Here is a 26,493-nt window from a genome sequence, read left to right on the forward strand (position 1 = left end):
GTAGTCGCACCATACCAATTTCTGTGGATCTATTCATCCTTTGTTGTTTGACTTTTTCCATGATTTCACTGTTACATTCTTAGTTGCCAGAATAAAGTCATTGCAAAGAGATCTGTATGCAGGTAGTCCTGGAAAATATAGATTCTGTCCCAAGAAGGATGATAACAGTTTGAAGAGGGAGTTGTATACCTGTAATTTTAAATGATCCTTCACCTTACAAGAGACCAAATATTTAATATATAGAGGCAGAATTGTTGTAGATGTATAAATGTGACCACCAAGTTACTTCTTCTCCTTGACCAGCTTGTACCAGGGAACTTTAAATTAAGCTGAGTTTGTGTGCTATTTCATAGAAGTGAAAATATCAACTTGTTTTCTTAACTGTTTCTAATCACACATTTTTACATATATTCCCAAATTTTCTTACAAACATCTTCTGTAACAGTAATTTGCAAATCATTTTGCCATTTATAAGATACAGATTTCTTTCTTTTAGAAGATGATCTCTTTGAGAGTTATGTCCAAGCAAGAATGTCTTTTAAATGTATATTTTCCAATATAATTAATGCTATTTGGATTTTTTGGGGGCCTATTAAATTGTAGCTCCTTGGAATGCTTAGTTACATAATTAAGACACAAGGAATGAAAACTATTCACTGGTTGTTCAGTCATGTTAAGTATTTCCTAAAGAGAGAAACTCGTCAACAGAGAGTACCTCAACGTTTATATAATCTTTAACTTGAAAGTGTTCCGTTAAAAATATTTCTGTACTGATTGCCCCCTGTAGCCTGGTGAATGGTGATATTCAGAATGTTTTTCTGTGCCTATTTCAGGTTTTTCTTTTAGCACTGCAAGTTGACTTTTAATTGATACAGTGTATTCTACCAATCTATATTAGACTGCATAGATTGTACAGATTTGGGATTTTTTGTAATGAGTTGTCTCACGGGATTAGTCCTTTTTCTCTACTATCCCCTGCACCCTTTCCATCTCTTGAATATTATAACCAAAGAAAGCAGTGGCTATGTTATCATAGGCAGTTTCCTACCAGTTGTAATTCCTATATTTTCCTTGCCAGATTGTTTCCAAATTGAAGGATGAAATTTCTCTGATAGAGAGAGAACACGGTGACCTTCGGTTGCACATTGCAAGAACAGATTGGTGGTGTGAAAATCTTGGCATGTGGAAAGCCTTCATAAATACAGGCGAGGTATGTTTTTGCTGTGTTTCTATCCTCTGGTTCAGTTCAAATTCTCAGTGTATAAAGAACAAGAAATGCTGACATTCATTTTGTTAGAGTTTATTTAAAACAACCTCATCAAGCTCACCCCTCCTCCTCCCCCGCTATTCACAAACACGTCTCATCCTTCAGCTCTGTTATTCAGGCACTATAGGAACATCTGTAAATATATCAGTAGGTTCAGGCATAGGATAAAGTGGTATGGTGTCTAAGGAACACCGTTGTGCATCAACAATGAGCACATTAAGATCTGTGCCTTGTAATCTTATGATGCTGATTGACTGAGATACAGTGCTGTTATTGGCATGCATAGAGTTGGGGTTCCCCTGAGACCTCTTCCACTCAGCTCCCCCAAGAACTCACTTGGAATCCAGTCTTGTCACTCAGTTTCCTTTATTTGGCACACAGCAAAGCTACTTTGAGTTGATCAGGCTCAACAGTAGGGCGTGGGTATAGGGAGTGTACCACACATCCAAAGTTACATAGCAAACCTCTTCCTTCATACATATTTTCACATTACATTGCATTTACTATATATTGCATCACACGGTTTGGGATTGACTTGGTCACTTTGTAGGAACCAATCCCTATACAGCATGCTCTGTCCATTCACCATCCATGTACAACTTACTCTTTACCTCATCTTATGTTCTAGGATTATCTTGTCCATTGTAAATGGCTCCTTGTGTGTTTTCCCCCTTATCTTGGCTAGTACAGATGTTCTTTTTCCAGCCTACTGATCCGTTTACTTATCCTAGCACAAATACTCTGTTTTCAGCATGCTAATCAGTGTACCTCCCTACTCCTGTCTTCCAAGAAATGAGGCCTTTCCCATGTTTAATTACTTATATCACACCAGGCCTACATTGCTACACATAGAAGACCCAATATTTGCACTTGCTATATTTCATATTATGATCTTCTATACCAATTAAGTTTTAAGGGACTGTTAGAGATACTGGATGAGGAGTAGGAAAGCCAACTTACAAGGTGAAACACTCAACAGGAATTTCTGAAGTACTTTATGTCACTGGGTGAACCTTAGAGGAAAGTGCGATTCTTTGAGTAGCGTAGTGTCCCTATGGGTGCTCCACTGTAGGCATTTGTAACTCCATGTGTCCAGTTGTTCATGAGATGTTTGCAGATGTGGCTTATGTCCTGGTGCAGATTTGAGTGTTCCTTGAAATAAAAAAACCAAAATTAATTTCAAGTGAAACAAAATGTCTCGTAGCCATAACGCTTCTTTTTTTGGCGAGACCAACAGAAATAATTCAGTTTTAGTTGAAACCAGATTTTCTTTTGAAAATTTTCAAACTTTCGCTCAGCTCTAGTCATTAGCTCACTGTTCAGTATCCTGCCGCTCAGATGGGTTTTTATAGAGAATTGCTTGGGTTGGAAGGAACTTCTAATGAGTCATGCAAGTTTGTCCTTCAGCATAGTGGCAAAGCTAATTGTATTATTCCTAAATCATCCCTGATGGATGTCTAGACTAACTCTTAATATCTCTAATTATAGGGATTCAACAGCCTTGTATTGTCTGCTTATTCCATTATGTAACTCTTATTAGTTCTAAAGTTTTCCCTGATATTTAATTTAAATTTTCCTTACTGCAGTTTAGAGCCATAACTTGCTTTGTGCAGTAATTGGTTCCTGTTGACTTTATAACACTTCTTTATATGTTTGTAGATATTATGCCTCTTTTAGGTCCTCTCTGCAGTAGAGTTGAACATACCAGTTTTCTAAACTATTTTCTCATTTTCATTACTCTCCTCTGAACCCTTTGTAATGTTTACTAATGTGGTGCCTGAAATTGAAGCCCACACTGCAGCTGAGACGTACCCTCTTTTGTAAGAAAGAGGCTGGGAGAACTCGTGCCCAGATTTTTGGACTAGGTGCTCAATGATAGACCATACACTCTGCAATAATGATTTTTTGCATTGTCCTGCGGCTGCCATATAACTGTCGTAGGAGAAGAATTAAGAGTCTGAAACCATCTAAATCTCTTAGGTACGGAGTGCTGAGTCTGTCCTCTTCTCCAGAGCTAACTATGTGTAATGTGAAAAACTCTTATTTAAGCCAATGACTCTGAGTTGATGAAGGTATGAGTAGGGTATGTCATGAAAGGAGCTGTGGGGTTCAGCCTTAGACCTAATTCTGAGAGTACCCTGCCATCCCAGTGAATTCTCAATACTATGCCCATCACTGTGGTATCTGAACACAGCCTTCAAGCTTCCAGGTCCCAATTTTAGGACAAAGATTCAAAATAATATTATAGCAAAAACCATGAAAGGGTGGGGAATTTTTCTTATGTTTTTCTAGCTTGTTTTAGGATTCATTATTTCTGATGGGTTTTTTAAATATAAAAAACAAATTAACAAAGGAAACCATAAAAGTGAGAACACTATAGGTGAAGGTAAATTTGCATTTAAAATGAGAAGTCCGGTATTCTAGTCATAGCTCACCTCTATCCATTTGTGGTTCCGTTTCAATGGGGAGTTGATGTAAATTCTTACATATAGAGGCCAGTGAAATATTGTGCTGCCTAGTTGCTAGGTAACATGCTAGTCCAAAATAGCAAATGTACAAGTACTTCAAATGATCATAACTTCCCTGTGCTCAAAAAGGGATTATGAAAGCTATCAAATATTTCATATGGGTGACTGAGTGAACTTTAAACTTAGGTCTCCATTTAATAGTTATTCTCCCTATGCAGAACCATGTGAATAATAACTTGAAAATAGAATGAAGGCCAGTTTTAGAAGACCTAGCTTTAAAATGTTTCCCCTGCTTTGAATATATTCTAAAAGGTCACCGAGAAGGAATAATTAAAGTAACAGGTAGAGATAATTTCCCCATGGATCACCACCCGCTGGTAATTTTATTCAGATGTGCCTACATCTCTGCAAGTGATTAGTCTTTTGAAAAATGTGTAATGCAGGAAAGTCACTAACAATGATCACTTACCATGAGCCCCTCCATCTCTGATCTCCCAACCCTCATAGATCCATGTGAGAGAAAGGCTTTGCAATGTGTCTTAAGGCACAAATCCAGGCTTTGCCAGACCAAGGAAGGAAAAGAGTGTGTAGTTAGACCAGGGGTCGTCAACCTTTCAGAAGGTGTGCGCCGAGTATTCATTTATTCTCTCTAATTTAAGGTTTCATGTGCCAGTAATACATTTTAATGTTTTTAGAAGGTCTCTTTCTATAAGTCTATAATGTATAACTAAACTATTGTTGTATGTAAAGTAAATAAGGTTTTTAAAATGTTTAAGAAGCTTAATTTAAAATTAAATTAAAATGCAGAGCCCCCCAGACTGGTGGCCAGGACCTGGGCAGTGTGAGTGCCACTGAAAATCTGCTCACATGCCGCCTTTGGCATGCGTGCCATAGGTTGCCTACCCCTGAGTTAGACTCTCACAGAAAACACCCTTCCACCAGTTCCTCCTTCTTTGCGTCACGGGAGTTTCAGATCAAACACCTCTGCTGATCTCAAACATGGAAGCCTGGCATGGGAAAGAAAGGTAGTCCCTTGGGTAGCTATGTTTGAAACCATGTAGGGTTTTATAAATTAAAACTAGCACCTTGAATTTTATCTGGAAATTCATTGGGAGCCACTGAAATGCTCAGTTATTGGGGTTGTACACGTTCGGCACTAGGCTGCGTTTCTTAATGGTCCTGTGTGCAGCCCAGGACCAGCATATTACAACAAAAAGTAAGTTTATAAGGAGACATATTTTAATGAAATGTCACTTACAGTGATGGTATATCGACTGTTAGAATTGCCTGCCACTAGCATAAATAGACATGACCAGACTTTTACAACCCTCCCCGTGGATGTTGTCGTCATTTGAATTTTACGGTTTATCCTGACTGTAATTGAATTGTTTAGAAAGTACCTCCTTAGCGAGCAAAATTGCCTAAAAAGCCAAAACAAACCCATGCCAGCAAAATATATGAAAACTGCTTCCTTCAGAAAGATAGTCTCTGAGTTGTGTGCTATAATTCCTTTTCAGCCTGTTTTCCATAGGTAATCTAGTTAAGACAAACATTATGTATTAGTGATTTTTCTTTACAGACATAAAAGGCATAAAAAAGGCAAAATATGTACCTTGTATGGTGCCATCCAGATCTTTAAACAAAGGCGGTAATCTGTTAATCTGGTATTTCATCATATCTTCAGTACTGTATGTTGGAAATATTGATTTCATTAGGGGCTAATTTAGCAAGGAAAGGGCCTCATATTTGAGCTGTTTGTCTTGTTTTGCTCTGTTAATCCATTTTCCAGTCTTCTGAAGAAAACTGTATTGCACTGGGGAGAAAGGGTGACGTTTTGGTTGAGACCTGAGATTAGGATCTTAAAAGATCTGAGTTTGATCCTTGGCATTGCCACAGACCACCTCTGTATTCTTGAGAGAGGCTTTTAACCTCACTTTGCCTCAGTTTCCCCCATCTGATAATTTACAAGAGCTATGTGAAGTATGTGTTTTCATTCGTTGATAGTTGTAAAGGATGTGAGAGCCTCCAATGGGAGGCAGCTGTACAGGTGTGAAAAGTACTCTCAAATGCAAGTAATGAATGGAGAACTGGAATGGCAACCCGATAACTCCAGCTAGCACAGTCCTCAGCTTAAGGATTGCTATGGCTTATGTATATGAATATCTTTATCTTGAGAGAAGACAAGGTTGAAAAGAGAGACCATGAAGAATATGAAACTAATCAAGAAAATTCTAAGAATATAAAGTACTGGTAAGCAGTAGGTGAGGTCACTGTTTTTTAAAATGGAATTGAGCCTGAATGCAGAGACTCTGGTTATCAAAACAATGTGAGAGCAAGTCCCCCAGTTCCTCCCTTCCCTCTCTGCACAGAGAGGTTTTTTTTAACAACGTTAGAGTGACAGGAGTGACCCATGGAGCAGCAATAAGGTGCTTAGGAAAGAAGGTAGAGCAAAAGTTAAAACCTGTACAGTAAAATATGGGAGGATGCATGCCTGTCACCACAGAGAAAGAGAGAGAAAGGAAACCAATCTAACATGAAAAAAACTCGGAAAATTGTAAAAGCCGAATGACTGTATCCCAAGAAGAGATTTAAAATGGATTCTATTGATGTAGGAGGTGTTGCAAGGCAATCAGTGAAGATGAATGTATTAACTGGGGAGAAATTGCAGGACACACAGTATCCTGGTCAGATTTACTCCAATAAGCCAAAGCTTGGTATGAGGCCTTTATGCTACAGCAGAGAGAATGAAACTGTGGCGAGGATCATGAATCTGTATGAAAGTTAGTAAAACGTTATAAAAATTATCTATTTACTATCTCAGTAATATACATTCCCTCCCCACCCCCAAGGTTGTAGAAGAAAATGGGGAACAAGTGCCCTGCTACTTTGTCATGGTGAGTTTACAAGAAGTTGGTGGAGCTGAAACTAAGAACTGGAGAGTTCCCAGAAAGCTCAGTGAGTTCCAGAATCTACACCGAAAACTCAGTGAGGTAGGAATACTTTTTTGTGGGGGGGTTTTCATCTTTTAAAATACTGGACACACATTTAGGAAAAAAAAGTACATAAAAGAAAGTTACCATAGCCACCTCTAATCTATGTGAAAAATATAGAAAATAGCTTAAATATGAAACCTTTGTTTAGAAAGTAAAACAAACCGATTCTGTTGTTAGCAAAAACTGTATCAAAGTTGGATGGAAATGGGTTTATAAACCTCTGGTGTTGGGCTCCAAAGTTGAGGTTATTAGCTTCTTAATACACAAGTACCTCTTGATGGCTAATTTACTGAAGCAACAGGACAAAGACTTGGTGGAGATAGCTGCTTAAAAGGGACAATAGGAGACTGATAATTTTCAGAAATGAAGGAGGTAGGCAAGAGTGCATAGAGGCTGCCAATTTGGCAGGGGGGATTTGAGGGGGTGGGGGAAGAAATCTTAGTGGAAGGGGCCTGGAGCCTTTCTCGGGTTCCCTCTGTGTGCTGCAGTAGTAAACTTGTGGAGGGAATCACTCTGCTGCAGTTTATTTAATCTGAAATGAAGGGTGGAAAGAAAACCGGAAGAGGCTTAATTTGATGGAAAATTTGAATCCCACCACTTTCACCTTTGTCACCCTTTTTTGCTTTAATTACAGTCTTCCTTTCAACCTTTTATCTCCTTGTCAATTTAATTGACTTCCATGACACACCTGCTGCTTCCCCGTGTCTCAGCTGGCCTTTGTGTCTTATGCTTTATGACTAATGGACACTGTTCATGGCAAGATGGGTTTTCTGTCTCCGCCTCTTCTCCTCTCTCTTTTTTATCTATTGTCCTGCTTCTTCTAACTCATTGTCTGCTACTCCTTCTCTGTAACAGCCCCTCCTTATCACATATTGTTTCCTGGTCAAGAATATAGCGGGCCCTCTCTCTGTATTGTACACTGTCTGTCCAGCCCTCCTTTATATGTCTAGTTACATTAAATTGCACTTTCCATTTGCTTAAAACAGTGGTTTTCAACCTGTGCTCCATGGACCCTTTTGGGGGTCTGCAGACTATGTCTAAGGGGTCAGCGAAAGCTGACTATGAAAATAAAGTTTCAGATCCCAGAAAAACCATTCTGTTTTTCTGATCAATAAAAAGTATGTGAATATGCACAACTACAGGTCAAAACCCGGAAGTGTTGTCGTTATCATAGAAGCCCATAGTTTAGTGCCATTTCTCATGCTATGTCAAATGCCGTGCCAGCCCATTAATTGAATTCTATTCAGTCAGTTTTCAGTCTGACTTCTATGGGAGGGGTTTGTGGACCACAGATTGAATTTCCAAAGGGGCCTTCACCTCCATTTGAAATTTTTTAGGGATCCGCAAATGAAAAAAGATTGAAAACCGTTGTCCTAAAACATCTAAATATTCCAGAATCTGGTTATTCCTCATTACTGTGTTTTCAGACCTGCTGCTGTTCACAGCGTCTTGCCTTTTTGGACCCAGATTTCTTTCTAGCAGCCAATTTTTGCACTTGTTGACAGATTGCAAAAAAGTGTGTACTTGGCCTTTTCTTGTTTAATAATGAATTGTGTTTGCTGAGTGGATCCAGTGTCCTAGTGGCTTCTGCTCTGTACTGCCATATGAGCCCGTTTTGAGTTCCAGGCCTGGTCTCTGGCTCCCAAGGCAAGTGAGGGCTTGACAACCCTTTGGGAAAGACAGTGCTTCATGTTATTCTGAAGCAACTCTTTTAGCTGACGTAGGATTGGTAGTGATGGGGCTCGAAAGGAAGAGTTCCTAACCTATGTTACCTATGGGTGGGCAAGGGAAGGAGTTCCTGAGGACACACAGAGGGGTGTGGAAGGGAGAGGAAAATTAGGGGATGTCCTTGCACCTCCATTTATACCCATACCCCTTTTTGCTGCATATGTATATTAAAAATGTGATGGAATAATCTGTTTTGTCCTTTCTCTGCTCAGTGTTTTCCATCATTAAAGAAAGTTCAGTTGCCTTCTCTCAGTAAGCTGCCATTCAAATCTGTAGATCAGAAATTCATGGAAAAGTCCAAGAACCAGTTAAATAGCTTCTTACAGGTAAGAAAACAAAGATTGAATGCTCTTAAACATTCTATTCATTGTAGAGTTTAGCAGCAAACTGGCTTCCCCTGTTCTGTGCTGTTGGGGTCTGGAATCCACAGTAGCTTGTCTGCATAAGTGTGTGACACATTTTCTCCCAATCTTCAGAAAAAAATCCTATCTCTGTGTCTTTAGTACTGTTCTTCAAGCACTGTTTAGAATAGTGGTCACCAACTGGTCGATCACGATCAACCGGTCAATCCTAGAGGATCTCCCAGTCGATCACGATCTCCAGCGGTGCAGTGTGGCTGCCACTAAGGCACATTCCCTACCCTGGCCCCATGCTGCTTCCGGTAGGGGCCAGCGCAGCCCTGGGGGCTGGGGTCGCCCTCTGCGCACTGCTCCTGCCTGCAAGCACTGCCCCCACAGTCCCATTGGCTGGGAGAGCTGTGGGGGTGGTGCTTGCAGAGAGGGGCAGTGTGTAGAGCCACGTGCACCCTGCCCCTCCCCAGGGGCATGTTGGTCCCTTCTGGGAGCAGTGTGGGGCTGGGGTATGCAGGGAGCCTGCCTTAGCCTCATGGCACCCACCGGAGGTAAGTGCTGCCCGGCGGGAGGCTGCACCCCAGCCCTGAGCCCCCTCCCAGAGCCTGTACCCCAAACTCCCTTCTGCACCTCAAGCCCCAGCCCTGACCCCCCTCCCGGAGCCAGCACCCTGTACTCCCTCTGTACCCCAACCCCCTGCCCCAGCCCTGACCCCCCTCCCAGAGCCAACATCCCATACCTCCTCCTGCACCCCAGCCCCCTGCCCCAGCCTGGAGTCCCCTCTTGCACCCAAACTCCTTCCCAGAGCTTGCACCTCTCACCCCCCCTGCACCCCACCCTCCTACCGCAGGCTCAGCTCAAAGCCCCCTCCCACACTGCAAACCCCTCGGCCCCAGCCCAGAGCCTGCACCCCCTGCCAAACCACAACCTCCTACTCCAGCCCTGTGAAAGTGAGTGAGGGTGGGGGAGAGCGAATGATGGAGTGAGAGGGGAATGAAGTGAGTGGGTCGGGGCGTTGGGGAAGGGGCAGGACCTCGGGGAAGGGGCGGGGTAGATCCTGGGTTGCCCTTAGATTCAGAAAGTGATCTTGGGCGTAAAAAGGTTGGAGACCATTGGTTTAGAAGGTCGTGCTGCAGTCACTGCTCCTCCTTCCACAGGCACCAACTTTCCAAAGTTCCAATGGATGCTCAGCACCCACCATTTTTTCCCCATGGGTGCTCCAGCCACAGAGCACCCACAGAGTCAGCACCTATGCCTCCTACTCTGGGAGGACCAGGGAGAACTCACACCACTCATTCTTCTGTGAATTTCTGAAAGTTTGTACTTCAGACAGTCATTATGTTCTCTTCTCTTGGAGAGATTTCAACGGGTAGTTGTGGGCAGTCCCCCCTTCCCAAAGAGCTCTCAAGTGTGCAGTGCCACAAGGAGTCATTCTGTTACCTCTCCTGTTCAATGTGTGCATAGGACTGTTAGGAGAGCTAGTAAGGGTGCATGGGGTTCAGTGTTTTCACTGTGCCAATGACATCCAGCTGTTTGCCTCTTTCTCTTCTGATGTGGTTCAGCACCTCAGCCAGTGTCTAGATGAGACTAGGGCATGGCTGAGAGCAAGCTGGCTGATGCTGAACCCAGCTAATGTGGAGCTGATGATGGTGGGTTGAGGGAAGCAGCTGGAGGAGATGGCAAAGGTAATATCAGCCCCTTTGGTTGAGGGAGTATGTCTGACATTGGTTAATAGTGCTCACATCTTATGGGTGATGTTAAATGCCAAGATGCTGTTTGAAGATCATAGTACAGTGGTGGCCCAGTCAGCTTTTTGCCATCTATATCTGGCTGGGAGGTTGCAGCCTCTTTTTTCTGATGTGGACCTTTCCACTTGTGTCCATGCTTGTGTCACCTCAAGATTAGATTATTGTAATATGGTCTACATGGACTACACCTACAACCATTCAGAGGCTGAAGCTGGTACAGAATGTATGTGCTTGCTTAGTGAGCAGGACATCTCACTGAGAGCACGTGACCCCAGTGCTTTGGGATTTGCCTGGCTGCCTATTGGTCTCCAGGTGGAACTTAAGCCATTGGTCATGACCTGTAGACTATCAAGCCCTAAATGGCCTGGGACTGGCCTAGCTTAGGGTCCACTTCTCCCTGTGTCCTTCTGCCACAGCTGTGGTTAGCAGGGTGCTTGGGGTGGTTCTCTTTGCTATAAAAGATTGGGGTTGCTGGCAGGGCATTCTCTATTGGGGATCCAGACTCTGGAACTTGCTCCCTCATTTGGTCTTATGGAGCCTGAATTTGGTGACCTTCTAGGTATGCTGTAAAAGACACCTGTTGAATAGGGTCTCAGAAGGAGGCTGAAGGTGTGCTTCCTAGATGATGAAGGGAACAGGTGGTTGGCTGGCCAAATTCCTGTGGAATCGATTTCAGTGCTGCTGAGGTTTAATTTGATAGTATATGTTGTATGATTAATTATAGTAGATTGCCTAGAGCCTTGGCTAGGCATCATTATTATTTTAAATCTAAATAAATGAATAAAAGATATGGTTTAGATAGGACAACCTTTGAAGTGGCTGTATTTTGCCCCCAAAGGTGAAATTGTATTTGGCCTCATGTAGCACCAAACGGGAGACATTATACAATTTACAGATACAGCAATAGGGTTTTCAGGGCCACCTTGGTTTAACATTGCTGTTTGTTTAAAGCAGACTGTGTAACAATTAAGAAAAACTTTTGTAGATTCTGAAGTTCAGAGACTAATAGGCCACTGCTGAGTCAGGAAAAATTAAACTAGCGTATTCATTTATATGAAAAGTAAATTGTTTGATTTTAGAGTAATCTTTTTCCTAGACAGCCTTTGTTTGTATTCCAGGTACTATAATACAACCAAAAGTTGCTGTAAAACAGCAAGGTATGTTTCCCTCAGGAAGTGAAATAATGATATGTATGTTCTCTTTCAAGAGTAGAATGTTGCTAAAGTGGACCTGAGCACCGTTAATATTTCATGTACTTTTTTTTTTAAATGGGGGATAGGATTTCAAACCTGAATGTTTGCCATTTCATTGCTGTGCTTTTCAAAGGTATCATAAAGAAGTAGCAGAAATGTATTGAAATATGAAACCCAATTAGCAGTTAGATATGCAATAATCTATTTCTTGGTACTGTACTATCCTTAAATAAACACTTAGGATTTTAAGCATCAAACTTTAAGACTTTCTTTTTTCCCCTTCTGTGTCCTCTTGTCCCTTTCTGTTTCCTGCTGTTCTAGATTCCCTTCACTCCCAGCTGCTCATGATCAGAGGAACCCCCTTTATTTGGTGCTGCTTCTCTGGTGCACAGAACCCAATCTTGTTTATCTGCATCTTCTTTCTGCTCCAGATTCCCTCTTTCCACACCCACAGACCAAGCAAAACAGCTAGTTTTGTGCTGGTTTCCTTGCAGATGAAGTAAATTAGGTAGAGAAAGTATAGTTTGAGGCAATCAAACTGTATTTTCCAGTGAAAAATAAAAATGACACTTGGGCATGACTACAGGGGAGAGCTTAGTGGATGGGCAATTATAGCAGTGCCTAGTTGGGAAAGAATTACTGGCAACAATCTGTGACAATCAAAGCACATGCAAAGCCTTGACAGAAGGGAAAGCTATTATCAGAATTTTACTGGAACTTTGGGTATTGTACGAAAAGTGACTATATAAAAACAGTTCCTCCTTACTCAACAAATATGTTCCCTGTGTATTTCCTCTGTGTGTCATATTTGCATATTTTACTGTCTAAAATGTATTACTTTTTACTACCAAATAACTGCAGAGCCAAGATGACCTGGATTCTGTTCTGGGTTATTCATCATTTTACCAGCATTCTTATCAATGAACCTAATGCTCCTCTCACTTATACTGGCCTAAATCAGGAGTAAATCCATTGTAACCATTAGTATATTACCAGTGTGAGAGCTGAGTCAGTCCTTGTGTTTAAGTCTTTATTGGGGATGGGGGGTGTACAAGCCAAAAAGAATACATCTTGAGTTTAGATCCCATGTTGAGCTTGTGGCATTGGCATTTAGAAAAGCCATCTCTCTAGTGGTAAGTCAGTTTGATCTCAGAGTGATTGTGAGACCATGAGCTTGGAACTCCACAATGCCATTTTTATAGTAGTTTTAATTTTCCACGTTTAAATAAATAAAATTTTAAAACAAATTCTCTACAAACTAATGTGCATGGCATAAGGACATCTCCTTTTAAAAAAAGTTTAACACTTAAAAATGCTATTCATTTAGGAAATGTTAGTAAAATTCAACTCTCCAAGATGTGATGCACACTCCCCTTATTCACTAATGTTAGTCTCACTATGCACCTGATTAGTGTATTAACCAGCTGTACTGAAGAGTTTATTGCACTTTATTGCTTAAATAATTCATATTTAATTGATATGTTGTGAATATTCTTCATTCTGTTTTCTCCACAGAAGCTGCTTTCTGATGAAAGACTGTGTCAGAGCGAAGCACTTTATGCCTTTTTGAGCCCATCCCCTGAGCACCTCAAAGTTATTGATGTGCAAGGAAAGAAATCTGCTTTTTCACTGTCATCATTTCTGGAAAGACTTCCTGGTGATTTCTTTCCTCATCAAGAGGTGAGTGGTAGAAAAGTAATTTTCTTAGATTTAAATATTTGTCCAATATAAGCTGCTAATACAACACATTTGAATGGTAGTTAATACTGGAGGTGTTTGCAAAGATGCTGTTCAGTTTACTGTAAGCAAACCAATGGTGAGATATTAAAGCTCTCTACTAAATTTAATGCAGTTTGCTAATAAAACATGTTTTACCTCTGTGGAAAATATATAATATAGACAATTGTAAAGACTGCGTATTCCAAGTTAATGAAATGTGAACAGCCTGGGACACTCTTTGCTAGCAAAATGTCTGACCTTTCAAACGCTTAAACATAAAGCCTTTATAGAGCTGTCCAGGGGTATCTCTGCTGTCTTGTGATCGTGAAGCCCAGAGTGGGGTGTGGAGGGGTATCTCTTTCATACAAAGGCTTTTCTTTTGTTCTGCTTCTCCACATCCACCATGTAATTTTCTGTATGTACCTTTCATCAGCGTGGTTTTCTTCTGTGTAGTATTGAAATTAGACAACCAGAAATAAGTGATCCAAATTCACTGGCCCTGATCCTCCTCACCATATGTCCCTCTTTCATACCATTCACGTAATTCTTTTATATGTGACAGAAAAAAGCTTTAGTTGGCTAGGGCAAAAGTTAAATATTTTTGTCTTATACCATCTTTAAATTTATTTTTGCTTCTTTCAATTTATAAAATGTGCTTATACGCTCTTCAGAATGGGGACTGTTTTCTCCTATGTGGCTGTACTGTAATATAAATCATACAAAATAATCTAAGCACTTAGACCCTCACAAAATGCCGCTGTTAGTAAGCATCAACATCAAACAACAACAAATAATCTCCTCCTCCTCCTCCCTTACACTGCTAGGTCAACTTGTCAGAAAAAACGCCTGGAGAAACAGGCTTTACAGTGTCCCCTGAAACTGTCAGATCCACAGACTGAAACCACGGAGGGAGGAAATTCCAGAGCTGAGTGCTCCTCTTCTAAGAATGTCCTTTCCCCACTCCTCCAGACAAGACATCTAATGCCTGTTGGTTCCTGACTTGGCAGTAACCCTCACTATTCCAATGTACTCGCTTCAAAGGCTGGTAGATTGGTTTGGTGGCAGAGCTGACAGACCTGCTTCTCTTGTTTCCCCCAGTTGGCTCCACCTCTGCTCCCTGATACATGGGCATGTGCAGGTAGCCCTGAGCTGGCTCTGCAGAATGTGAGGGGTACTGATCACTACCGCTTTCCTGCACAGGCTCCTCCAATCCTGCCCCCAAGCAACCAAACTGCATTAGTTCCACTGCGTGGCTGTGGAAGAAGAGCTAGGATTGTGCCTGTGCATGCACTCACCAGGGCAGCTCCATGGATGCCAGTACCACAGCTTCTCTGTGCTTCAGAACAGAGCCAGGGCACTCCCTAACTCAGAATAAATACTCTGTGGGTCTGAAAAGATCAATTCATTACCTCCAACAGTGAATGCAGTTTGGTATGAATCTCTGAGGCAGTGGTCACTGCATAGCTAAATAGTGCCTCTGAAGCCTTTGATCTTCCTGAGACCCTTCCAAATCACCACCTTCCCAAAAGGTGCAAAGTGTTGTTCAAGTCAGGTGGGTTCTCATACAGTAAATTTATATACACACACACGAAATGGAAGAATAAAGAGATTTAAGCAATATGGGAGAAGGAAGGCAGGAACATAATGGAATGAGAGAGGAAGAGAAATGAGGGGGTGGAAAAATAACAGAGACTGAAAAAAAATAGAGTAAAAGACAAAGCAAAAGATACACCAAGATAGAATCATAGAAATGGAGGGCTGGAAGGGTCCTTGATAAATCATCAAGTCCAAACTCCTGTACTGAGACAGGACCAAATAAACCTAACAGGTGTTTGTCCAACATTTTCTTAAAAACTTTAAATGATGGGGATTCTGGAATAAGCTTCCAAGGGAGGAATCTTTGTAGAACTTCAGTACCCTTATCGTTACAGTATTTTTCCTAATAGCTAACCTAAATCATTAGTCATTAATGAAAATATTGAATAGTACTGAACCCTGGACTGACTCTTTCGGGACCCCAGTAGATGTGTCCTCCCAGTTTGACAGCAAACCACTGATTACTACTCTTTGAGTATGGTCTTTCAGCCAGTTGTGCAACTACCTTCTCAGTAATTTAGACAGCATTTCCTTAGTTTACTTATGAAAGTGTCATATAGGACTGTGTAAGAAGTCTTATTGAAATCAAGATATATAATGTCCCCCTTTATTCACTAGGCCAGTAACCCCATCAAAGAAGGAAATTAGGTTGGTTTGGCTTGATTTGTTCTTGACAAACTCATGCTGGCTATTCCTTATAACCCTATTATCGATTAGGCGCTTACAAATTCATTGTTTAATAATTTTTTCCAGTACCTTTCCAGGTATCCAAGTTAGACTGACTAGTCTCTAATTCCCCGGGTCCTCTTCTCCAGTCCTCTGGGTCCTCACCTATCCTCCATGAGTTCTCAAAGACGATTGCTAAGAGTTCCCAGATTGCTTCAGCTAGTTCCTTAAATATCCTAGGATGAATTTCATCTAGCCCTCCTGACTTGAATACATCTAACTTATCTAAATATTATTTAACCAGTTCTTTCCCTATTTTGGCTTGCAGTCCACCTCTTGTTGTTAATATTAATTGTGTTGAGTATTTCATTACCATTAACCTTTTTAGTGAAGACTGTAGCAAAATAGACATTAAACACCTCAGCCTTTTTGATGTCATCAGTCTCTCCTTCCCCACTAAGTATAGGGCCTGTGCTTTTATTTGTCTTTCTCTTACTCCTAAAGATTTAAAGAACCTCTTCTCATTGCCTTTTATGACTCTTGCTAGGTGTAACTCGCTTTGTGGCTTAACCTTTCTGATTTTGCCCCTGTATGCTTGTACTACTCTTTTGTATTCCTCCTCAGGAATTCATCCGTGTTTCAACTTTGTTAGGATTCCTTTTTGATTTTCAGGTCATTAAAGAGCACCTGATGGAGCCATATTGGCCTCTTACTATTCTTTCTATCTTTCCTTTGCACTAGGATGGCTTGCTGTTGTGCCTTTAATATTGTCTCCTTGAGAAACTGGTAGCCCTCCTGAATCCTTTTAGCCCTTAGACTTTCTTTCCATGGGCTCTTACCTACCAGTTCTCTGAGTTTGTTATAGTCTGCTTTTTTGAAGCCTATTTTCCGTATTCTTCTGCTCTCACACCTTCCATCCTTTCCTTAGAATCATGAAATCTATCATTTCATGATCACTTTCACCCAAATTGACTTCTACCTTCAGATTTGCAACCAATTGCTCCCTGTTCATTAGAATCAAGTCGAAATGGCTGTTTTCCTGGTTATTTCCTCCACTTCCTGAAACAAAAAGTTGTCCCCAATACACTCCAAGAACTTACTGGAACTTTTGATTTTTGCCATATTACTTTTCCAACAGATATCTATGTAGTTAAAGCCCACCATTACCACTTGGCGTTTTGGATATTTCCAAAATGCATCCGGTGAAGTGGGTTCTAGCCCACGAAAGCTTATGCCCAAATAAATTTGTTAGTCTCTAAGGTGCCACAAGGACGCCTCACTGTTTTTGCTGATACAGACTAACACGGCTACCACTCTGAAACTTGGATATTTCTGTTATTTATTTTAGAAATGCCTCATTCACCTGCTCTTTCTAATTTGGAGGTATATAGTAGACTCCTACCATCACATCACCCCTATTTTTTATCCTTTTTATCTTTAGCCAGAGACTTTCAACTGGTCTGACTCTCACCTCCCTCTGGACCTCAGGACAAGTGTATATATTCTTGATGTATAATGCAACACCACCTCCCTTTTTATTCTTCCTGTCCTTCCTGAACAAACTATACCCCTCTTGACCAATATTCCAGTCATGAAACGTATCCCACCAAGTCTCTGTAATGCCAGTTAAGTAATAATTTATTTTATGTACTAGCACTTCCAGTTCTTCCTGTTTATTCCCCATACTCCGTGCATTGCTGTATAGACATCTATGATGCTGAGCAGATTCCTCCACTAATTTCCTGTTGTTGCTCCCATGACCCTATTATAATTTTCCATGTCCCCCCATGCCAACATCTAGCCTCTGTTAAGTTATGCCTCTTTTTTATGCTTACCTATGGGCTTTTGTCACCTGCCCCCTTAGAACCTAGTGTAAAGCCCTCCCAAGTAGATTGGCAAATTGGTGCACAAAGATGCTCTTCTCCTTCTTGGTCAGGTGGACCCCTCTCTTCCCAGCAGTCTTCCTTCTCAGAACAACATGACACGGTCAAGGAAACCACAGCTCTCCTGTTGACACCAGGGGAGGGATAGCTCAGTGGTTTGAGCATTGGCCTGCTAAACCCAGGATTGTGAGTTCAGACCTTGAGGGGGCCATTTAGGGATCTGGGGAAAAAATCTGTCTGGGTATTGGTCCTGCTTTGAGCAGGGGGTTGGACTAGATGATCTCCTGAGGTCCCTTCCAACTATGATATTCTATGAACACCATCTGTGCAGCCTTGCATTCATCTCCAGGATGGCATTTTCCCTGCGTGAGTTCTTACCCTCATTGGGGCAGATGGATCAGAACACCCCTTGCTCCCAGAGCCCTGTAGTCACTGTTGAGTTGCTCAGGGTCAGACCTGGCAGTATCATTACTGCGTGCATGGATGAGCAGCATGGGGTAGTGATCAGAGAGACGATGAGCCTCAGCAACCTTTCTGTAACTTCTCAGACGTGGGCTCCCAGGACATTGTGTCAAGTTGGCAGAAGGTTGCCTCCATCCCCCTCAGCAGAGAGTCCCCAACCAATAGTACTCTGCTGCCTTCTCTTGGGTGTCCCAGTTTTGGGGACAAGTGGCTCCTCCTCAGCCATTAGGGTCTGCTCTTCCCCACTAGTTGCCAGTACTGCATACAAGTTCTTGACCTCACTGGACAGGGGGCCTGGGTGGGGGTGGAGCTCTGTCTATTGCCCCAGGTGACCAACAGCCAATCACTTCCCCATAGAGCAACCAGTTCTCCTTTTTCTGCTGGTGCTGCTGTAGAGCATCCTCTGTCCCATGTGTGTCCTGCCAAGGAAGTCCTTATGCTCCAGGATGCTATGCAGATGAGCCACCTCCTCTTGCAGCTCTTATATGCTTCCTGGGGGACTCCAACAACAGACACCGGTTCCTCCTGCTGGCTTTCCTCAGCAGGGACATGCAGGTTGCATTCCCAGCAAGTTGAGACCCGGGCCTGGGTGGAAGTATTTCAGGGTATCATTATGCCTGTCTGTTGCGGGTGAGACCACAGGGGCAGGCAGAGGAAGAGTTAGCAGTGGTGTTGGCAACAGGCTGTTTTCCTCCCATTGCAAGTCCTTCCTTGTAGTCTACCTCCAAGTTAAGAAATAGTGGGGGAGGGGAACCCAACATACCGCTCTACCTCCCTGCCCTCCTCCGCTGGTGAACTCAGCTGGCTAATTCCCTTGGTCTCCCAGCTACCTTCGTTTTACCAGCCATGTAGATGGTAAACAGGGGAGTAGCTCAGTGGTTTGAGCATTGGCCTGCTAAACCTAGGGTTGTGAGTTCAATCCTTGAGGGGGCGATCTAGGGCAAAAATTTGTCTAGGGATTGGTCCTGCTTTGAGCAGGGGGTTGGATTAGATGATCTCCCATGGTCCCTTCCAAACCTGATAGTCTATGATCCTAGATGGAAGGAAAGAATAATGGTGGAAGGGGATGGAGAAAGCAGAACGTAATATTTTTTCTGTACTCCTTTTTTTTGTTTCAAAAAAGTTGAGGGAAGGCCATTGTGAATGGATCCCAGACCAGTGCTTCTGCCGAAACAGCCCAAGCTTTCAGTGTATGCTACAGCTCAGCTATTGCCCAAGGGCACAGTCTAGGCATATTTGCAATTAAAGCTTGCTGCATGTTACATGTTCACTTGTTAAAAAAGAGTTTTTTCACTTTATTCCTTGATTTGTAATTTCTAGAGGAAACGCTCTCCGTATGTAACTTTTTTTTCCATTCTAGGTCACTCCTCGGGTTCTTCAAATATGTTAGGCTAGGAATATTTCTCTTTATTACTGTTTTCAAAATGATATATTGCAGCTGTTTTGAGATCTGTACTTTTTATACAACTCCTTGGAAAAGACTCTATACATTTTAGAATACATTTCTTAGTTGTCAAGACCAAAACCAAATCATAGGAAAAACAGAATTATTAGTATTTTGCACCATTACAAATGAGAAGTGGTTCAGGTTCATGAACTAAGTAGCTGGGAGGGAAATGAGCTCTAAAATTAATATCCCTTAATAACTCTCTTCCATACTGTAACTGTATTGCTCTTTTAGGAGGAGACAGAAGAGGATAGTGACCTGTCAGATTATGGAGATGAAGTGGATGGTAAACGAGATGCTCTTGCTGAGCCGTGCTTCATGCTGATTGGAGAGATTTTTGAGCTGCGAGGAAGTAAGCTTTGAACTTACTTGCTCATTAGTGGATTCTGTTGGTCAAGAAAAAAAATAGGAAATACTGATTTTCAGACATCAAAATGAATCTGTTTTCCTACCATTTAAACGAGTGGAGATATTTTTGCAATGTAAAATACTGATTTCTTTGGAAATCAATAACGTTTTTTAATTTTCTGATTCTTCTGGGGGTAACTTCCCAATTATAGCAGTGCAGTAATAATGCTACAGTTTTGGAGCTTTGTATTAAATATTTGTAAGCTTCACCTCTGTTTAAAAATGTTCTATATTTCCAAAACACAGGTAAAAATCAGAGTATGGTTTTGTGTCAGGATACTGCATTTTACAGTGAACTAATCACAAAGAAAAGTAGTTGGTTTATCATATTGAATGTGCATGTGTCAAAGCAACATGACTTCCACATCCATTATAAAAAAGTGTATTACTCGAAATATAACTAAACTACATAGTAGACTTGAAGCAACAAAATAGTAGAATTATTAACTTGTTTGGTGCTGGATCTTTCATCCCTTACATGTCTGAGTAATGGCTGCATGATCAGGTACATGGACAGAAGCATCAAACAGAACTATTTTGTGTCCACTAGAAGATGCATCTGAATATAGCCAAACATAGTGGTTGCTTAAAAAATATTTTTATCAGAGCAAATCATAGAATCTCAGGGTTGGAAGGGACCTCAAGAGGTCATCTAGTCTAACCCCTTGCTCAAAGCGGAACCAATCCCCAGACAGATTTTTTCCCCAGATCCCTAAATTGCCCCCTCAAGGCTTGAACTCACAACCTTGGGTTTAGCAGGCCAATGCTCAAACCACAGAGCTATCCCAGCTCCCATCAGTGCCGTGTATGATTTCTGCAAAGTGGGATTAGATAGGCGTGAGTGTATGGGCCTTTACTTTAGGGAGCTGCCTGCACCTTAAATGGAAAATCCCTCCTTCTAATGGAATGAGTTCTGCTTCTGGTCTTTATTATTAGATCCTGTCTTCAAAATAAACTCCTTTGTTTCTGAAAAAGCTTAGGTCGTCTGCTCACTTCCAACCTCTAGATCAAGGGAGCATTTTTGTTTTTTTACAAAAACAGAAAACATACACTTACACATTATTAACCTTTACTATCACGAATAGCTCCATTGATTTCAATGGAGCTACTCATGGTAGTAAAGTGGAGCATACATGTAAACATTTGCAGGATCAGGGCTCTCATCAATAGCTAAAGAACTAGGAGTCAGGAGAATTCTAAAATATCACACTTTTCAAAGTGCTGTAATTACATGCCCCAACTGGAGATCTTTGCAAATACAGATCTTTCCCAAGACACCATTGTTAAGAGAGTGAAAATTTACTGAGGATTTGACAGTTAGGAGGGAATATTCAAATTGTTTCCTTCAGTTATTCTTGATGATAAGAAGCTGCCTTTTTTCTTTTTGCAAATGTATCCAGAATGTCAGTGCCATTGATGAATACCATATATCCTATTGTTAGAAATACGAGTGCAAAAAAAGGCTTAGGGAGTAGTGCTGGGCCACAGTTAATGGAAACATTAAGGTTATGTATTCTTAAAAAAAGAAACCCTTCCAATACGAACCAAAAATTAACAATGTAGATCTTCACCTATATCTAAAAAGATTTTTTAAAAAGTGGAAATGGTTTAATAATTATTATTTCTACTCCTTCCTATGATCTAAACTTCTCCTTGGCTATCCATAAAGAATAAAGAGAAACATATCATTGGAACAATCACAGTTCATCCTTTCTGTCAGAAGGAAGAAAAGTCTAATTCTTCATTGGCTTTGATGTTTGTAGTGTATAAATCCACTAGACATCATGTTCCAGAATATGAATTGTTTCTTCCTATTTTTCTGTTTCTGTAAATTGAAAACTTGAACTAGTGATTCCAATTTAACATGGTTCTTCCTGTGCTATTGCCAGTTACACCCAGGCTATTTTTGCATGTATCTTGTTCTTGGTAACATATGAAGTTCCTTATTTTTTATCTCTATTTGTGAACTTTCACTTGGTGGCCCCTGATAGGAAGGTGGCAAAGTTGAATCAAGTCATGCAAGGTCTAAGTGCAGTCTTAGGCCTTTGAGCACTTCCATTGTTAGTCCTTGTTGGACAAGAGTAAACCACTATTAGTTTACTCTTAGTAGGGTTACCAGATAGCAACTGTGAAAAAATGGGACAGGGGGTGCGGCGTAATAGGTGTCTATATAAGAAAAAGTCTCAAAAAACGAGCCCGTCCCTTTAAAAATGGGACATCTGCTCACCCTAACCATTATGCTCAACATTGTCCTATTTCTGTTCCCATTGAAGCCAATGGGAGTTTTACCACTAACTTCAGTAGGAGAAAAGTTAGGCCAACACTGATTACTACTGAATATCCCATACTGTGTTTTTCTTTTCTTGCTGGCCAAATTGGGATAGCAGAAAAAGGCCCTTTATCAGACAATGAGCTACAGTGCTACAGCATTCTTTTTCTGGCCAGTCTAGCTTTTGGGAATCTCTGGGCAAGAAAAGCTCCCATAGTTTACCTCCAACATGGTCAAATCATGAAAAAAATAACTAACGTAATGATTGAACCTAATGACTGGAAGACTCTAAATGAAAGGGAAAAAAGTAACTATAGAACTTTGTTAATTGTGCTACTGATGCACATTTTGAAGAGACAGTCCCATGTGGCTAACTTACTCATTTCTGGTGTAATTCACTTACTGCAGAGGAGAACGTCTAATTAATTTTTGAGATGCAGATCAATAGAGGAAAGAAGTGACCAAACTTTGTGAGAAACTTGAATGGTTTCCATGGTGTCCAGTTTGCTGAATGGGTTTTTAAGGCTTTTATTTCTCTTTTAAGTAGCACAGGGTAGTTCAGGCTTATTCAGAGAAAAAAACTCACTGCATTTTCAGTCTACATATAGAAAAAAAATATAATAGTTTCTTCTGCTGCCTTAATGTTTTCTGGAAAATAAGGTGTCCCACAGTACTTACAATATCAGTGCTTACACTGTTCCAACCCACTGTGTTAGATATTTGTTTAATCTTTTATTAAAATGAAAGTGCTGAATTACAAACACTGCCCGCAAAAGTCTCCTGTATTCCATGAACTCTGGGCAGCAAGCTCCACAGGTTTACATTAAAGAGGACGTGAACCACATCAGTAACTTTTAATATGTGGCTGGGACTTAATCTCTAGTTGAAATGGAAATGCTGCTATCAGACACAGCAAGAACAAATATCCCAAATCTAAAAGAAGTGTGTTATTTCTTGCAATCCCAGTGCAGTCACCCTTATTCTTTCTAGAAAGTTGAAGGAGCTAGTAAAGTAACCCAAAAATAACAGTATAGCAGGACAGACAGGAAAAGAAAATCAGAAGTGAAAGAACTATGTATGTAAAACTTGAAAAGTGAAACCTTAATACAGATAATAGTATATAAATGTATCGTAGTTTCTGGGTCATGATTGTGGAACCTAGAGAGTTACTGAATGTCTGGTCTTTCTTTTCTTTCCTTTTTCATTATTCTAGTGTTTAAGTGGGTCAGAAAGACACTAATTGCACTAGTACAAGTCACTTTTGGAAGAACTATCAACAAGTAAGTAGCGGTTACTTTAACTCTGATCCTGGAATCATTGCTGTATGAATAACTAACTGAAAGCAGACTATTTGAAAATCTCTATAGACATTCTGTTCATATAGTTATGGCTCAGCCATTGTTGTCTTACTGAACTTAAAATTAAGTTTATTCTCATGTTGATCAGAGAGGAATCTAATACAGACATACGAAATGAATCAAGAAGGGGCTCCCAAGGACCCAGGTCAAGGTTTAAATTAATGAAATTGGAGAGCCAGGGACCAGTCATCCCTCCTCCTTCTCTGGCTGGCCAATGAGTGGGTAGAGTCTCTAGAAGAATAGGGGCCACCCTGCATTCCCCCAGCATGTGCTCTCTTCCTCCCCCTTTCTACTGGGGCTGCCCAAATCACTGCTGGTTCCATCAAGTTTCCCATCCATTGAGGCAAGTGTGTGGCATTATGGTTCTGCTCATATAATCTGTACCACAGTTCTGAACTCAGGATTGTTTCACAGGGATTTGCCATTTGTGGAATTAAATTAGAAAAGAGCAAATATATTTAATTGGTGAGCAGTTGGCATGCTATAAAAATGGTCTGCTCCTTTTTCCTTAAGAGTGAATTAGCACCTCACAGCTTATCAGATGCTATCCTGTATTTTCTGAAGGAGTTAAACATTATGCTGATTTGAATGGCTTTTATTTTCTTAGTCTATCTGCTCTCTTAGGAACCCACAAAGATTTTCCCTAGAGCTAAAACCTAGATTTTTGTTTTAAGCTGTTTCGTTGTACAAGAGACTGTAAATTTACCTAAGTGACAAACAATTTTAAGTAGACAGTATGAGTGTGATTTATTTGTAAGGTAAAATAGCAACATGTAACTATTCCTGTGCAAGCCAAAATGTCAGTTTTTCATTAGCATGGTTTACAACTCCAAGAAGACTTTTCCATGTTGTCATGAGGTTTAGGCCTGCAAAATGTGGCCATCACAGAGCTGGGTAAAAAGCTGGAAATCTCTTCATGAAAATTGTTGTGGAAAAACTTATCATTTCTTGGTTGAAAAAATGTTGACTAATGTAGCTCTTCTGCCAGGTGCTAAGGCCTGTGGTAAAATAATTATTCGACAGAGCAGAAATTTGGTGTCAAGGTATTTTGGTTTTTCCTTTCCATGGATCTTTGCTTGGTTTCATCACCAGAGCAGGCTCTAGAAAAGCTTTTTAAAACTACTTTTTAAAATGAAACATAATTTGTTACTCTCCATTGTCACAAACTTTTGAAGCTTGAACACTACATTTAAATGTCTGTGCGATACAGGAGGTAGGGTGACCAGATGTCCTGATTTTATAGGGATGTCCAGATGTTTGGGTCTTTTTCTTATATAGGCTCCTATTACACCTACCTGCCCCCGCCCGGTCCCAATTTTTCACATTTGCTATCTGGTCATCTTAACAGGAGAACCAGGGAGCAGTGGGAGAGTGGGAAATATATAAGCCCTAGGCTAATTAAGGTGTGGTTCCCTGTAGACTAGGGAGGGTTGCTACAGGTTAATTGGAGCACTTGTAGTCAATTAAGGCCCTGTCAGGAACCTAATAAAATCCCCTGCTTCAGGCAGTCGGTATGTGAGGGAGGAGAGAGAACTGGAGCTTGGAGGTGTGTTGCTGAGACTTGAAAGACCACAGAATCAAACTAAGGGAGACCCGGCAGGGAGACTCCCTCCCCCAGCATCTATGGACCGAGGGTAACCCTACCCAAGGGGGAAGAGGGGAAGAAACCTGCAGGGGTTGAGAGGAGCTGGGGCTCAGAGTGTGGAGTAAACCCAGGCCCCTCCCTGCTTTCCTCCTCTACCACCTTTCTAGGCCACTAGCAGAACCCTCGGGGCCCCAAGAGCAGGGGCAAGGAGTGGCGTCTTAGCTCCCCGCCAAGAAAAGTGCGGGACCCACCATACCAACATCGCCCATTTTGGCACAGTCTGTTATCCTGTTGGTTTGGGGAAAGGTGTTGGTATAAAGCCAGCAGAGAGGACACAAGCAGACAAGTTCGAGTAAGTCAAAAGTTCTCAAATTGTGGACCCTAGTGCGCTTGCTGGTGGTACATCAGTAGCTGGTTGGCCACATTGTGCTAGCTCTCCTCCTTGGTATCCGTGCTAAATTGCATTAAAGACAGCTAAGCTACAATACGGGTGAGAGTCTGTGCTGCACCTCTGAAAGGTGCTTCCCAGGAACGATAGGGGGCGATGGTGGCTTTAAGCTATCTTTTTTACCCACCCAGTTCTGAGCTGCTCCATGTATCCGGGCATAATTTAGATCATATTGGAAGTCTGCCTGAGTTACAGCAGCCTTGTGAGCTGCTTTGTTGGGTCATAGCTTTGCTTGGAATCTCTTTGGCACTGCATGCTGGGCCCCCATCACTGGTACACCACCTGCGCCGGGGCTTGACAGATGGTCCTCCAGAAGGCAGCCTTATGACAGTCTTCCATAGTCGTTTTGCTGGGAGAATCCCCTGTGGCCAGACTGTGTCACTTTGTCACTTTACCTGTAAAGGGCCAGAGATGGGGTAGGGACTTTGCCCTAAATATTTCTTCAGTAATTACTTTTCTGTGTAAACAATTTCTGTAGTGGCTAAGGGATGTTAGGCAATAGTGAATAGAAGGGGAGGTAGTTCATGGGCTGTTGTCTCTTTTTAGATGAGGTCCACACTATGAACAAGTTGAAGAACGCCTGATATTACTCCTATATAAACCTGAAAGTCAATGGGAGTTGAGTGACTAGCTCCCATTTATGCCTCTGAAAATCTCCCCCTAATCTCTGAAGACCATAACTCCATATTAAAGATGAAGGTGTTGCAATCTGCTCCATCTAATGCTAATTACATGTGCTCCTCAGGATACTGGCAAATTACCATTTTGGAAAAGTTTGAGCACTGGGAGTTTGTATTATAACCTGGCAAAGAGTTCTGTGGCACCTTATAGACTAACAAACGTATTGGAGCATGAGCTTTCGTGGGTGAATACCCACTTCATCGAATGCATGTATTATAACCTTG

The 26,493-nt window shown here is 41.4% G+C and overlaps 1 protein-coding gene across 6 annotated transcripts in view; it reads left to right on the top strand.

Annotated features, from left to right (window-relative positions):
* SNX25 (sorting nexin 25) overlaps nt 1-26,493 on the top strand; it is a 175,769-nt gene that overhangs the window by 139,628 nt on the left and 9,648 nt on the right. For 5 of the 6 annotated variants that reach the window (XM_045017316.1, XM_045017317.1, XM_045017313.1 and 2 more), the window contains 6 exons: nt 1,079-1,210; nt 6,585-6,725; nt 8,669-8,782; nt 13,263-13,427; nt 19,755-19,872; nt 23,411-23,477. In XM_045017316.1, the coding sequence (XP_044873251.1) occupies nt 1,079-1,210; nt 6,585-6,725; nt 8,669-8,782; nt 13,263-13,427; nt 19,755-19,872; nt 23,411-23,477 (737 nt within the window). The remainder of the gene's footprint in view (nt 1-1,078; nt 1,211-6,584; nt 6,726-8,668; nt 8,783-13,262; nt 13,428-19,754; nt 19,873-23,410; nt 23,478-26,493) is intronic. The other variant, XM_045017315.1, reaches the window with a different exon arrangement.

Source organism: Mauremys mutica, chromosome 5 (assembly GCF_020497125.1).
Source record: "Mauremys mutica isolate MM-2020 ecotype Southern chromosome 5, ASM2049712v1, whole genome shotgun sequence".
Taxonomy (NCBI): Eukaryota; Metazoa; Chordata; order Testudines; family Geoemydidae; genus Mauremys; species Mauremys mutica.